The 13,625-nt window shown below is 46.1% G+C and overlaps 1 protein-coding gene across 8 annotated transcripts in view; it reads left to right on the plus strand.

Moving 5' to 3' along the window:
- The window catches only part of PRKAG2 (protein kinase AMP-activated non-catalytic subunit gamma 2), a 234,917-nt gene extending 223,261 nt beyond the window's left edge, over positions 1 to 11,656 (plus strand). For 5 of the 8 annotated variants that reach the window (XM_058654997.1, XM_058654993.1, XM_058654994.1 and 2 more), the window contains 5 exons: positions 2,399 to 2,564; positions 2,877 to 2,914; positions 4,093 to 4,239; positions 8,000 to 8,093; positions 10,931 to 11,491. In XM_058654997.1, the coding sequence (XP_058510980.1) occupies positions 2,399 to 2,564; positions 2,877 to 2,914; positions 4,093 to 4,239; positions 8,000 to 8,093; positions 10,931 to 10,962 (477 nt within the window). In that variant the 3' untranslated portion in view covers positions 10,963 to 11,491. Of the gene's footprint in view, positions 1 to 2,398; positions 2,565 to 2,876; positions 2,915 to 4,092; positions 4,240 to 7,999; positions 8,094 to 10,930 lie in introns of all 8 variants that reach the window. The other 3 variants (XM_058654990.1, XM_058654991.1, XM_058654992.1) reach the window with 1 other exon arrangement.
- Positions 11,657 to 13,625: the final 1,969 nt, after the last annotated feature.

Consider the following 13,625-nt stretch of genomic DNA (forward strand, 5'->3'; position numbering starts at 1 on the left):
AACTGAGCCAATATTTAGAACAAAAATTATTTTATTATGTGTTTATTGGTGTCATAGATTTAGAAGTGTGTTCTAAAATACTATCCCCAGGATTATCTTACTGTAAACCAAACAGCAGAAAAGCCCACAGCAAATACCATGTTGGCAACACTCCCGTGTTGGTCCACATCGGCCTGTGTTATCTGTAGGTTTTCTCAGCTGTCTCTACGATGAGCTGGCTCACCGCCATCCAAACCTAGAGCCTTTTGGTAGACTGTGTTTAAAAGACCCCGAAGAACAGGGTGTTTACAAGGGCACCTGTTTCTCTTTCAATGACATGCACTGCATTTAAGGATTTAAGTCATCTGTCAGATGGACCCAGAAGGAGGCATTGATGGTTCACAAGAGGTAATCTGGAGAAGACTCATTTTTTAAAAAAAGAATGTGATAGATACTAAAATTCACTAAAATTAGCTTTCCATTTTCTCCTCCACAGCTTCCCTGAAGGAACTAAAATAGCTTTTCAGTCTAACTCCTTTGAGAGTTAGGATTCTGCCCCGAAGTCTAGACTTAAGCCCATAAACACCACTTTTGTTGATAGGAGCACATAAGTTTAGTGATTGAAGGAAATATCTCTTTGATCAAACAGTCCTATATTTTAATAGTTTACATGTGCAAATAATATTAAGAAGGAAAATAAACAATTTCAAAAAAATATAAAAATAAAACCAAAATATTCAATAAATGCATAATCTAGGAAAAAACAACCAGGGATGTATTGTTTACTGATTGCTTATCAGATGTTATGTCTGGAGTGCAATAGCCTTAGTTAACTGTTGAGGTTTAGCTGGAGGGGGCAGAGTGAAGGTATGTATTCATTTCATGAAAACTAACATGTCCTGAGTGGTGATGACTGTGTGTCCAGCATTGTCCCAGGCAATTTACATTGATAAATCTCCTTGCCACTACCCTATCAGGTTGTAGATGGGACACACTAGACAAATTGAAGTAATTTTGCCCAGGTTCTGTGTCTGGTACGTGGTAGAGCCAGGATCTGAATCAAGCTTTCTGATTGTGCAGCCACAGTCTTGACCTCATCTATGTGTTCACACACACACACACACACTGACTGCAGGAAGTGGGCATCTGTATCACCTGCACACAGGCACCTGCCTCAGAAACAGGCCCAAGTCACACAGGGTTCAGACCCAGTGGCTCTCAACTCCCAAGCAAGCCCATTTGTGCTAGCTCACAGAAGAAATCGTTTGAGACTGTCCTTTTGCAAAACTGGTTTAGATCTTCCTCTTCTATAAAAAGGAGAGTGATGGTACCGGCCTGGTACTGCCTTATATTTGGGTCAATATGGAATTAGAATCCTACTACTAGAATATTCCACCACAGGTTGTCAGATAAAAATATACAGTTTAAGTAATGCATTTCAGAGCCTGGTTTTTCTGAATTATCATGACTTCTGCGAAAAGGTAGCATTACCTTTCAAGACATTTGAAAGTTTGCCTGCGCCTGCAGTATAGAACAGGGAATGATCCTATATTGACGTGGACTAGATGACCTCTAATAGGTCTTTCTTTCTTTTTTTTTTTTTTCTCTAAATTTCTAGGATTCTCATGATTTGAATATTGATGAGCTCTTTGACTTGAACATTTTGTTTCTTCTAATTGTTCATCTTTTCCTGATAATTATAAGGTACACCAGGAGGATGGAATCAACTGTACCCTTTATAAAAGGTGGATTTTGAAACAGTAGACCTTATTTTGTTATAGTCAAACATGACCCTACACTTTTCTGACTTACCCCTCCTGCTTGAAAACTGCCCATGAAAAGAAAAGTTACTCGTTAAAGGTTCTATTAGTTTGGTTTGGTTGGCTTGTTCTTTGTTCCCGGCAGAGATAGGAGTCCTCCAAGGTGAATTCAGGGCGTGGAGGTGGGTTGGAGTGCAGACTAGCCTATGGCGCTCAGCCAGCCCGGTCATGTGCCGTGAGGTTGGAAACGTGTGGCTCCTTAATAAATGCTGTGGTACACTGCAGGCAGCACCGAGAGCTTCCCACGGGGAATTAAGGAAGAATTAATTGGCTTCCTGGTGGCCCACAGGTCCTGTGTTCGCAAATACGCCAGGTAGCTCTCTTCTTTCTACTTCAGTGAGTGGAAAGGAGAAGGGAAATGTGTTGCAGTGTTAATGCTTGGCTGTATTTCATCACCAGTAAGCTGCTAGCAGAGGTGCAGCCAGGCCAAAAGACGCTCTCTGTCCTTACACGTAACATTCTCGTATGAACTCAAACTTCCCAGTAAGCTGTTAGAAAAGACTGATTTGGTGGACATAGTTTCTCTTTGAAGTTGGACTTTTGAGCATGCAAAGGGTCTGTCTTTGTTCTAGAACATTTGTATGTATCTCCTTGCCTAGATGTCTGATATGCCAAAGCCTGCCTTCATGAAGCAGAACCTGGATGAGCTCGGAATAGGAACGTACCACAACATTGCCTTCATACACCCAGACACTCCGATCATCAAGGCCTTGAACATATTCGTGGAAAGACGAGTGTCAGCCCTGCCTGTGGTAGATGAGTCAGGTTTGTGTGTTGGCCTTCCCGTGGGACAGGAACAGTTGGGGTAAAAGGGCTATGAGATGCCTAGCTGCCAGCTAAGAGGGAGGAATGAAGATTTCGTGCTGGCAGATACTTGGTGCTCCAAGGAGCACTCAGCATCCTAGAAATTTTAAACCACCTTATTTTCAAATTTTCAGTAAGATCTGATTCCCTAGCTATTTAAAAACAAATTTGTCAGTGTTTAATCCTCAAGAATCGTCTAGTTAAGACTGATTTTTAAATGAGTTCTTTTTCTTGTTCCTAAGATATTTTTCTAACATTTATTTTCATTTTTAGGAAAAGTTGTAGATATTTATTCCAAATTTGATGTAATTGTAAGTATTTTTAATTGTTTTTAAACCTGTCATTTAGGATTCATTTTAAAATTTGCTCATTTAATCTGTTCTTATGTTTCTGCTCATTTTTCATTTAATAACTCCTAACTATTTGGAATATTGGAATCTTGTCAGAGAATTCTGTGAATTCTGTATAGTAATAGTGAGTTACCATTCCTTGGTTTAGCAAGGAGTCACGCATTAATAGCATCTTAAGACTGTCTTTTCAGTGTGTTGTATCCATCACTACAACATTTCTGTGTGAAAGTTCCTCTTTATTTTATCTGCATCCTGTTTGGGTCCCTTGTTACATATACCCCTTTGCTTGCTGCCTGGAAACCACTGTTCTAAAGGAAGCAATATTTTACTAAAGTTATATGTTAAGAAGAGTTAAGAGGTGATTCAGTTGAGCCCCTCATTTAAATCTGCTGCGTTGGCTGTTGATGTGGTGTCTTTCCGTTGGGTGTCCTTCCCCCGTCCACTCTTTGTAAATAGGCTTCCTTAGAGTTTGACTCATTCTGAGAATGGAAACAGATGCTTTGATAGTCCCAGATGCTCACACCATTGTTTGCTGCAGGATTGTCCTCCCACATTAAATGTCTTTTTGCGGTGGTCTCAGCGCTTTGGTCTGTTGTTATATAAAGTTTGTGCGGAGTTTTTGATAGAGTGGGACCCTCTAAGTCTATCGGAACCCTGAGAAGCTGTTGGGTGCTGTAGCACTTGCCAGTTCTTTTCCTGCACCATGACTGGGGCGTGGGTCTGCTGAATCCCCCTCAACCTTCCCAGAAGCAGCTCTGTTCCCCTGGGAGCTCCTTGGGAGAGCCTGTCAGTGCAGGCTGCCTAGCCCTGTGGCACCTGTCACCCTTCACAGAAGGCTATACTCCCACACAATATAGAGGCTGAGGGCACGAGCGGAGAAAGGTCTCAGCGGAATGTGACAGCACTGCTTCATCATTAAGGTCTGTCTTACAGGATTAGATTTTTAACTGTGTCAGTAAATTGATGAAATAACAGTGCTGATGACATGCGGATAGGTGTAAGAGAACTTTGATATACATTGGTACCAAATTAACATTGAAGTTTTTAAAAATCGGGTTGCTTTTATTAAACTTGCTAATTTTGATCATGAACGTGAATTGAAATGAAAGAGTGCAATTTATTCTGTAACTTTATTACAGAATCTTGCTGCTGAAAAAACATATAATAACCTGGATATCACAGTGACACAGGCCCTGCAGCACCGGTCGCAGTATTTTGAAGGTGTTGTGAAGTGCAATAAGCTGGAAACACTGGAGACCATTGTGGACAGAATAGTAAGAGCTGAGGTAAGGGGGCCTCACTGGCTGCCTGCCTGCCACCCTGCAAGGTCAGGCAGCCCACCTTCTCTTCTGTTCCAGAAGCTAGCACACTTGGGTCATCTATAAAGGTGTGTTCACTTGATTGTGCTTTTAGTTCTGGTATCATAGATGATTCAAATAAACTAGTAGGATAGTGTCATAGTTTAAAAACTGTGTACTTGGAAGGGCTAGCATTGGGCCTGGCAGTTAGTACTCCAGCTTCCCCATCAGAAGCTGTGGTGATGGCTCAGTACTTGCATCCCTGCTGCCCACGTGGGACATCCTGGGGCCTTGTCCTGGCCCGGCTCTGCCTGCTGCCAGCATTTGTTGCCAACAGATAGGAATGTATGTTTGCACACTCACACTCTAGTTTGCTCATTCTGCCTCCCAAAAACATTTGAATGTTTAAATATACTTCAGAAGGTGAAAGTTTCCCAGGAGCTTTAAGTTTCATTACAGGGCTTGGCAGCGTGGCCTAGTGGCTAAGGTCCTCGCCTTGATCCCATATGGCTGCTGGTTCTAATCCCGGCAGCTCTACTTCATCTCTGTCTCTCCTCCTCTCAGTATATCTGACTTTGTAATAAAAATAAAATAAATCTTTCAAAAAAAAAAGTTTCATTACAGAACTTACTAATTCAAAATTTAAATGTGTAATATACATGATTATAACAAAATGAACACTTAATCAGCAAAACAAGACTTTCTAAGTCAAAGTAATATTCTCCTCCACCTACCCCCCCACCCCCGTATATCTTTCCTAATATAGATAATAGTCCAGGGCTTAGTAACCAACCCCAGGCTCCTGAGATGGCTTGACATTCTGATGGGTCCTCAAAGCCTTTCCAGCAAAGGCGTTGGTCCCCGAAGAAGCTCGTTCCTTGTGACGCTTGTCATTCTTTACAACCATTGGTCCACCTCTCCAGAGATTCTATTCAGAGAGAATTGGAGGGGAAGAGTGGAGTCTGTCAGGATCTGGAGTTAGAGCGTATAGTTACTGCCCTTTACCTTACTCCCAGCAGCGCTTTGTATAGCTCTGGAGTGTAAGGTGAGAAAAGTCACCTATCTTATTCAGTGTGCACACTGCCAGAAGCATTCCTTCCTTGCTAGACGAGAGTCGGAGTGTCCTGGTTGTCACTCAGCGCTGTTCCTTCTGGACCAGCTACTAATTAGATAACACAATTTCGTGAGAAGTCTGTTTTATTACTGTTATAAATGCAAGAGTTCAATCCAAGATTCAAAGTACCTGATTATTTGTTAGGTTAATAACAGGTGACCTTAACTGACTTCCTGAAAATCACACAGAAAATGATATACTGCATCAAGGGCCAACATTCTGGAAAATCCTCCAAACCTGGCTGTCCCAGTGTAGTCAAGAATCACAACTTTTATTGCGTAAGGATCTGTTCAACCAACTGAGAAAGTGACTTACGCAGTCACAGTTATGGGTCCAGTGGATTAAGCTATGGCTTACAACACCAACAAGCCATATTGGAGTGCTGTTTGTAAGTCCCAGCTACTGTGCTACCAATCTAGCATTCCTGCTGCTGCCCCTTGCAAGGCAACAAAACAGCTTACGTATTTGGGCCCCTGCAACTCATGCAGTAGACCAGGATGGACTTCCTGGCTCCTGGCTTTGGCCTGGCCCGAACTGCACTATTGCAGTGGTTTGGGGTGTGAGCTAGAAGATGGAAAAGGAATCATGCAATCTGTCTCTCTTTCTCATGCTCTGTTTTTGAAATAAGTCATAAGTAAATCTTAAAAAAAAAAAATTCCACCTTTCTTGGCCGTTAACTCCCTGGTGAATGGTAAAAGCTACGTTGTCATACAGAACAGGCTACTGAGGAAAATAAAGATGCCATTAAGCATCCCAGGCCAGATACCTTGATTTTCTTATTAAAATCCTTTTACCAGACGATTCTTCACAAGATCGTAAAAACCAGTTATTAGCTTCCCTGTGGTCAGTGTCCGTCGGGGAGGGTCAGTTCAGCAGTTTCCCTGTGGTCAGTGTCCGTCGGGGAGGGTCAATTCAGCTCTCTGATGGAAACATAGCACTGACTTGTAGGCCCCTCAGACACAGAGCACGAGAGGCATTAGACTCAGCAGCAGCTGACTAGTGCAGATCGTGTGCGGTCACTTCTATTCCAGTTGGACTTACTGAAGTCTCAGGGTGAGAACATTCCCTTTGACCTTCAGTAGTTCCAATGGTAATTGAATTATTATTGAATGTTGACTTTTTATTTGAGAGAGAGAGATACAGAGTTAGAGTTCCCATCCATCCACCAGTTCACTCTGCAGGTGCCAGGAGCTCAGTGTGTGTCTCCCACACATGTGAGCAGAAAACCCAAGCAAGGGAGTCTATATGCTGCCTTCTGAGGTCTGCTTCAGCTGGAGCGGTAACCAGAGTGAGAGCCAGGAATTGAACCCGGCACTCTGAGGGCTACAGACATCCCACCGACGTCCTAACCACCAGGGCAAATGGCCACCTGCATTAAGTTACCAAGCACCGTTTAAGATCTAGAATGTGAAGGCTTCTCTGATTCTAAATGTGAGCCATCATTTTAATTCATATTTATAATTAAACTTGGATCATGAGATATTGAAGAACCTAAAACATTGTATTAGAGAAAACTTTTAAGGGAAATTTATGTCGATAGGATAGTGATCACATTATCACTTTTTTTGTTTGTTTTTTGGGTTTTTTTTACCCTAAAGCAAGCTGTAAAATGGAAAGTATCACCAAAAACAAAATATCAAAAGAGCATTTCCACCAATACCTCCTTCTTGCATTCTTGCTCCATTCAGGGCTGTGATGAGGGTGTGAAAATGATCTCTGAGATTGGCAGCTGACACCTTGCTTACTCCTGGCCTGCATGGGCAGTGGTTGAGTCAGAGTGGCCAGGCTGTGCTCCTGTTATCCTACCATGGGCATGCTACCTCCACACAAGGTGCCCTCAGTATACAAGACTTGCTAGCAGACAGCCAGCACAGAATAGCGTGTGTTTGCACCTTATTATGGTGTGTCCTCTGGAATATTATTGGTACATTGCTCAAAGAGAACACAGCTCCAGAGCGTGGGTCACTATTCTCAAATGTGAAAATTCAACATGACACGGCTGGCTCAGAGTTCTCAGAAACAGCCCAGCAGATGGGCACTGGGCTGCCAGGAGCACAGTCAGAGACTGCCAGGTAGATGGGCACTGCGCTGCCAGGAGCACAGTCAGAGACTGCCAGGCAGATGGGCACTGCTAGGAGCACAGAGACCACCCAGCCAATGGGCACTGCCAGGAGCACAGTCAGAGACAACCCAGCAGATGGGCATTATGCTGCCAGGAGCACAGTCTTTTTAAAGATTTATTTATTTTTATTGGAAAGGCAGATTCAGAGAGAAGGAGACACAGAGGGAAAAGTCTTTTCCTCCGTTGGTTCACTCCAAACGGCTACAAAGGCTGGAGCTGAGCCTGCTGAGGCCATGCTCCTATGAGTCTCCCACACCAGTGCAGGGTCCAAGGCCTCTCTAGCCATCATCTGTTGCTTTCCCAGGCTATAAGCGGCGACCAGGGAAGTGGAGCAGCTGGGACATGAAGTGGCACCCATATGGGATGCTGGTACTTGCAGGCTGAAGATTAGCCTGTTGAGCCATTGTGCCAGCCCCTCCAGTGTCGTTTGAAAAACCCATTGTTTCAAGAGATTTAAACCTCAGGATCTTTTTAACATAGGCCCTAAGGTGCAGCCTGCTTTTTGTGCCCAGGTTCATCGGCTGGTGGTGGTGAACGAAGCAGACAGCATCGTGGGGATCATCTCCCTGTCGGACATTCTGCAGGCCCTCATCCTCACCCCGGCAGGTAAGAGGCTGCCCTGGGGGCGGGGCCAGCCAGCCCAGCCACGCCCGAGCAGCCCTCATCCGGGCTGTGTGTGTGTGACTCTGCTAACCATTTCCCCCCTCTTCTGCTCTGAGGTTGAGTGCTCTAACTTGGAAGCCTCCCTGTCCATGCGCAGCAGTACCGTGGTGAACTGGGTAGAACCTGATGCCACATTGCTCAGACACTTCTGCACTCAAGTTCAGTTCTGCTGTATTTTGAGAACTAGGAATGAGAAAATACAAAGGGAAGTTTTGGGGGTTGTAACAATTGAGAGCTTCATCTTTCCCTTAAAAATAACCTAGAAATGTTTTGAGTCTGCAAAACAAAATACTACCACTCTTCTTCATTACTCCTTATGGAGGTGATGTTAGCTGCCGCATGGAAGGGGGCTGGACTTCCTTCCTGCCTGGATCACATGAGCAGGCTCCCAAGGGTCCCACGAGGCAGTGCAGAGCAGGAGGGAAGGCAGTGCTGGCGCTCGTCTCGTGCCGTGTGTTTAATGGTAGGAGGCGAGCTTGTGGGGAGCCAAGCCACCAGCCCTAGCTTCCTTTCCTTTCCCACTGCTCTGCTGCCCCACCTTTAGCAGGGCAGGCACTTGGAACCCTTAGGAGTTAGACATGAAGTGATGCCTGGACTCCGGTATTGATCTCTCCTTGGGAAATGCACCAGGCTCAGTTAAGACCACCATAAGTCTGTAACCTACAAACACCCACCCTAAAGGAGCCCTGTCCCCCACCAGCAAGGACCCACCTTACTACATGAGACTGCCAAGGGAGTGGCACGCTTGCGCAGTGGCTCTCACAGGTGGCCTCAGACCAGCAGCATCGGCATTGTCCACAGCTTGTCGCCCCCGCCATTTATTTTGAATTAGACTACACCTGGGCTCTCGTTTGCTGGTTTGCAAACTTCAGATATTAGGGAACCTGAAATTCCCAGTAATTTTCATAATCATAAAATATCCATAATTAAGTGACTGTGAGGTTGTTCATCACAAAATTTGACAACTGGAGATAACCAAGTTCCTTTGGAGGAGGAATGGGTGGTATGTGTGGGATTCTGTTCCCTCAGGACCACTGTATGGTGTTGAACATGGACAGCAGAACTGCCTGTAGCCATGGAGGTGTCCCCCAGGCAGCACTGAGTGGAAGGGGTCGCAGCTGCAGCAACTGATCACATTCCTGTAAATTCCCAAGCTGGAAGTGCCACCCAGCAGCTCAGTGTAGATGAGAAAAGGGTTCTGCTCTAGGTGGGCCCGGAATGCAGGGCCTTCCATGGGAACCCTTTCCAGGTGGCTGGCCCTGCTGCAGGACACACAGCTCAGCCAGCACGCAAGCTGTGTTGCAGCGCTCACCTGTGCCCAGCTCGTTGCAGAGTAAACCAGTCAGGTGACTATTCTCTGCACCTTCTCGCCTCAAAGCAGAAGAATGAGGAGAGCAGATTGGATGAGTTGAAGTTTCCCTCCAGATTTGATCCTTTAAAATCTTCAGCCAGTAATAACTTCTACCCCTCCTACTGCAGGGAAGAAAATGGTTTCTAAGCTGGAAAGCAAAGTATATACGGCTGTGCAAATCACGTCTCAAAGATAGGCATTCTACCTGGAATTCCCTATTGGAACATGGTGTGGTTAGCGCTCAGTGTTGGGGGAAATGGTCTGTGCCCTTAATAACAGCAGGGCAGGTGAACGCTGACAGGAGTCAGGACAGGCCTCCACATAGCAACCGGAGCCAGCTGGCCGATGCATGCTGGGAGACGGCGCAGAGCACCATTAGTGCAAGTGCTGCTTGCCCCGCACAAGAACCGTCTCAGTGGGCCGAAGGGCTTCATCTCACTGGGCCTCTCTTTCTTCGGACATAGAATAGACAGAGTGATACTGGCCCATCTCCCTCCCAAGGCATTAGGAGATGGGGAAGAAAAAAAAAAAAAAGAGTGAAAGCTGTTCTGTTTGTACAGACACTCGACCCAGGATGGCCCTGTGAGGTTGGTGCTTCTTCCACATGGTAGCAACCGCGAGTTCCTGTCGAGGATCTAGATTCAAGGGCATACATTGTAGATTCCAAAAAGGCTAGAAGAAAAGATTGGGAGTGTTTTCATCACACAGAGATGATAAGCTCTTGAGGAAATAGATACATGTATTTAACATGCAATTTATACATGCATAGAAATGTCACCTGGCATCCCATAAATATGTACAATTGTTGTGGCAACTGTAGTCAGTGAGTCAGATGGAACAATAGAGTAAAACCTCAAGATCACACGTAATATTATTTCTGGTGAAAGAGCAGTGACCTTTGAAAGGACACTGAGTGCAGCATGCTTCTTCATTGGATTGTCAGCAGTAGCTCACGTTCGGACTTGGACTGTCCTAGCGAGCCTGCGCATCCCCGGGCGTCTGGTGCGTGAACAGGGTCAGCCTCTCCCTTGGACGGGCTGTCTGTTCTCTCAGTAGTCTGGTGTCTGCCGAGAACATCGGGAAGCTGCTGTATGCGCACAGCTGCACCCCCCCGCTGACCCAGATAGGAATTTGCCACTTTTTACATCTTGATAACTAAGTACTCGCAGCTGAGATACTCTGCCTCTCAGAAGTGCACACAAAGCTGAGTTTTGTGAGTGGAATACTTTTTTTGGTGGTAAATCTGAGACAGTTTGAATCACAAGAGAACATGAAAGAGAATGATTAAAGCACCGGTGAAGATAGGTGGGCAACGAGGGTGGGCCTCTGCCTCCTGACCAAGGTTGCTGGGCACAGGTGCCAGGCTCTGGCAGAGAGAGCCCTGCCGCCAGCACAAGCATTCAAACGCTGGTTTTCTGTCTGTTGACAGGTGCCGAACAAAAGGAGACAGAAACAGAATGACCACTGTGGGTGTCGACGCCCTCACAGGAGAACTTGAACAAAGTTTCTGGGTCACGTTTGCCTCATGAACACTGGCTGCGATAGAAGAGCAGAATGGCTAAGAATGTATATCAGGGTTTAGCAATGAGTATTTTTTCCAGTGATGTAAGCATAAAAAAAAAAAAAAGATTTTATGTGCTTGAAGATTCAGGCTTGCATTAAGAGACTGCCCAGATGCTGTCTGAAGGATTTTAAATGCTATATGTCATTAAAGTGCACTGTGTCCTGAACTTTGTATTACTTTTCATTTCCAAGAGTTCACTGGTGTGGGACAGCTGACGCAACGCCAGGTGAGTGTCCGGCATGCTCGGATCACAGTGCCTTCTGTGCGAAAGCAGCAGTATGTCATCGCTGTGCCCGCCGAGGGCCGCCCCAGGGGACACCGAGCTCGAATGTGGAAGGCTTCGAACCTCTCACCAAATCTGTTTGTTTTTCTTAGATTTGTTGGAAAGCTGTAATTTGAATATAAATAATCACTTTAAAACCCTGATGGCACTTGTCCAAGTGTTATGTCGGGAGGGAGGAGCTACCATGTAAACCAGGCTGCTTCGCAACAGCTTTATTTATTTTTACTTTCGTGCAGTTTTTTTTACACATCTTCCGGTGGGTGAATTTCACCATATCCATGAATAAACTCCTGGTTGTTATTTTCAAATGGCAAATCTCTCTTTATTTAAGTTGGGAATCTGAGAAGGATGTGACTTCTAAAAGAGCCGCTGCTGGGCTTGAAAGAGCTAAGGTCGCTGTGAGCACAGCCCATGGTGAGGGCGGAGGAAAGTGCCAGAAGATGTCTGTTTTCCCTCGTGTGCTGAAGTGTCCGTTTGTGCTGTCCGCGTGCCCCCCAAGGCAGCCATCCCCCAGCTGTGCCATCCGCGTGCCCCCCAAGGCAGCCATCCCCCAGCCGTGCCATCCGCGTGCCCCCCAAGGCAGCCATCCCCCAGCCGTGCCATCCGCGTGCCCCCGGAGGCAGCCATCCCCATGCTCCCCAAGGCGGCCGTGCCCCAGCCGTGCCGTCCATGTGCCCGCCGGGGTGGCTGTCCCCCAGCCATGCCATCCATGTGCCTCCTGAGGCAGCCATCCCCTAGCCGTGCTGTCTCTTGTGCAGTGCTATTATGCAGTTGAAGACAGTGTTCCCTTATGAGAGTGCCCACGCTGTAGACATGTGAGGACAGTTGGGTTCTGTCTCTTTTTTTCAGATTGAAGAAATAAAATTAATGCTAGTATCTACCATTTGATAAAGAAGTCCTTTCAGGTGCCACAGCACACCCACCACCTGGTCAGGGCCCTGACTGCTGCACATTTCCCATCCAGCTTCCTGCTCGTGTGCCTGCACATGGTGGCCCAGGCTCCGGGTCCCTGCTGTGCCACACAGGTGCAGATGCAGCGTCCAGCGCCTCGCTCTGCCCTAGCCCAGCAGCAGGCATTTGGAGAGTGAACCAGCAGAAGAAATGCCTCTGTCTCTTCCTCACCCCTTTTCTCGGTCAACTTGCCTTTCGAATGAACACAAAAGTATTAGTTTAAAGATTACGTTTCGTTTTCTACTTCATCACTTCTCCCTAAATAAAAGCATATACGAATTCTTGTCTTTTTTTCTGCCGTCAGAAAAATGTCTTCAGGATTTCACAGAGTCGATAGCGCTCCAGTATTAAAAAGGTGCATATTTAGGGGCAGTGTTTCAACAGCAAGCATGCCGCTTGGGATGCCAGTGTGCTAGATTGGAGCTCCCTCCTCCACCTGAGAGCCAGCTCCTACCAACGCGTCCTGGGAGGCAGCATGGTGGCTGGAATCTTGAGTCCCAAGCTCCCACCTGGGAAACCACGTAGTGTGATGGGCTCCTTGCTTCCCTTGGTCCAGCCCTGTAACATCATCTGTCTCTCCCTCTCCATCTTTCAGATAAATAATTTTAAAAATAAAACACTTAAATTGCCACACGTCTTCTTGGCCATCCATTTTTTATTTTCTCTAAGAAATGTGAGAGAAAGGGCATAGACAGCTTTCCTCGTGGAGACAATACCGATTGTCATTTAAACCAGGGGTGCCCTTTGGAGAACAAGGAAAAGCTGCTCCCAGCGCTGTCCTCCACTCCCTGACTGGACCCACACCAGACCACTCACAAGGAGAGATGCATATCATAGGGAAAAAAGACCATGGTGTTCAATGAAACTTTGAAATTAAATAAACATCTTTTAATGCTTTTCATAAACTTTCTGAAGTCCCCTAGTTTCTGTGGAAGTTTCTATATCTAGGGTGAGTACGTGTATCATTAGGTGGCATGACTTGTTTGCTTCAGAAAACAATTTGGGGGGCACCGAGAAATGTACTAGTTTCTGTTCCCATTAAGAAATGTGTGTGTGCCAGGTTGCTGGATTCGCTTAGGCGTTGTATGCACCTGCCGGGTGCATCAGGGTTTGGAGCAGCCCCTTCTGGTCCATAGGCTCCAAGTGAGAAAGCAGGCGCTGTCTGTGATGTGTGCCTTGAAAGAGGAGAGGAATTTCCAGGGAAGACAGCTCAAGGAATCTACCCCGGGAGGGCCAGGGTGGACACTAGAGACAACTTGCGGGTTGTGGGGGGAGGAGGGGGCAGAGGCTTAGAAGTCTAGAAGGGCCCCTCTCAAGGACCTTGCT

Source organism: Ochotona princeps, chromosome 25 (assembly GCF_030435755.1).
Source record: "Ochotona princeps isolate mOchPri1 chromosome 25, mOchPri1.hap1, whole genome shotgun sequence".
Taxonomy (NCBI): domain Eukaryota; kingdom Metazoa; phylum Chordata; class Mammalia; order Lagomorpha; family Ochotonidae; genus Ochotona; species Ochotona princeps.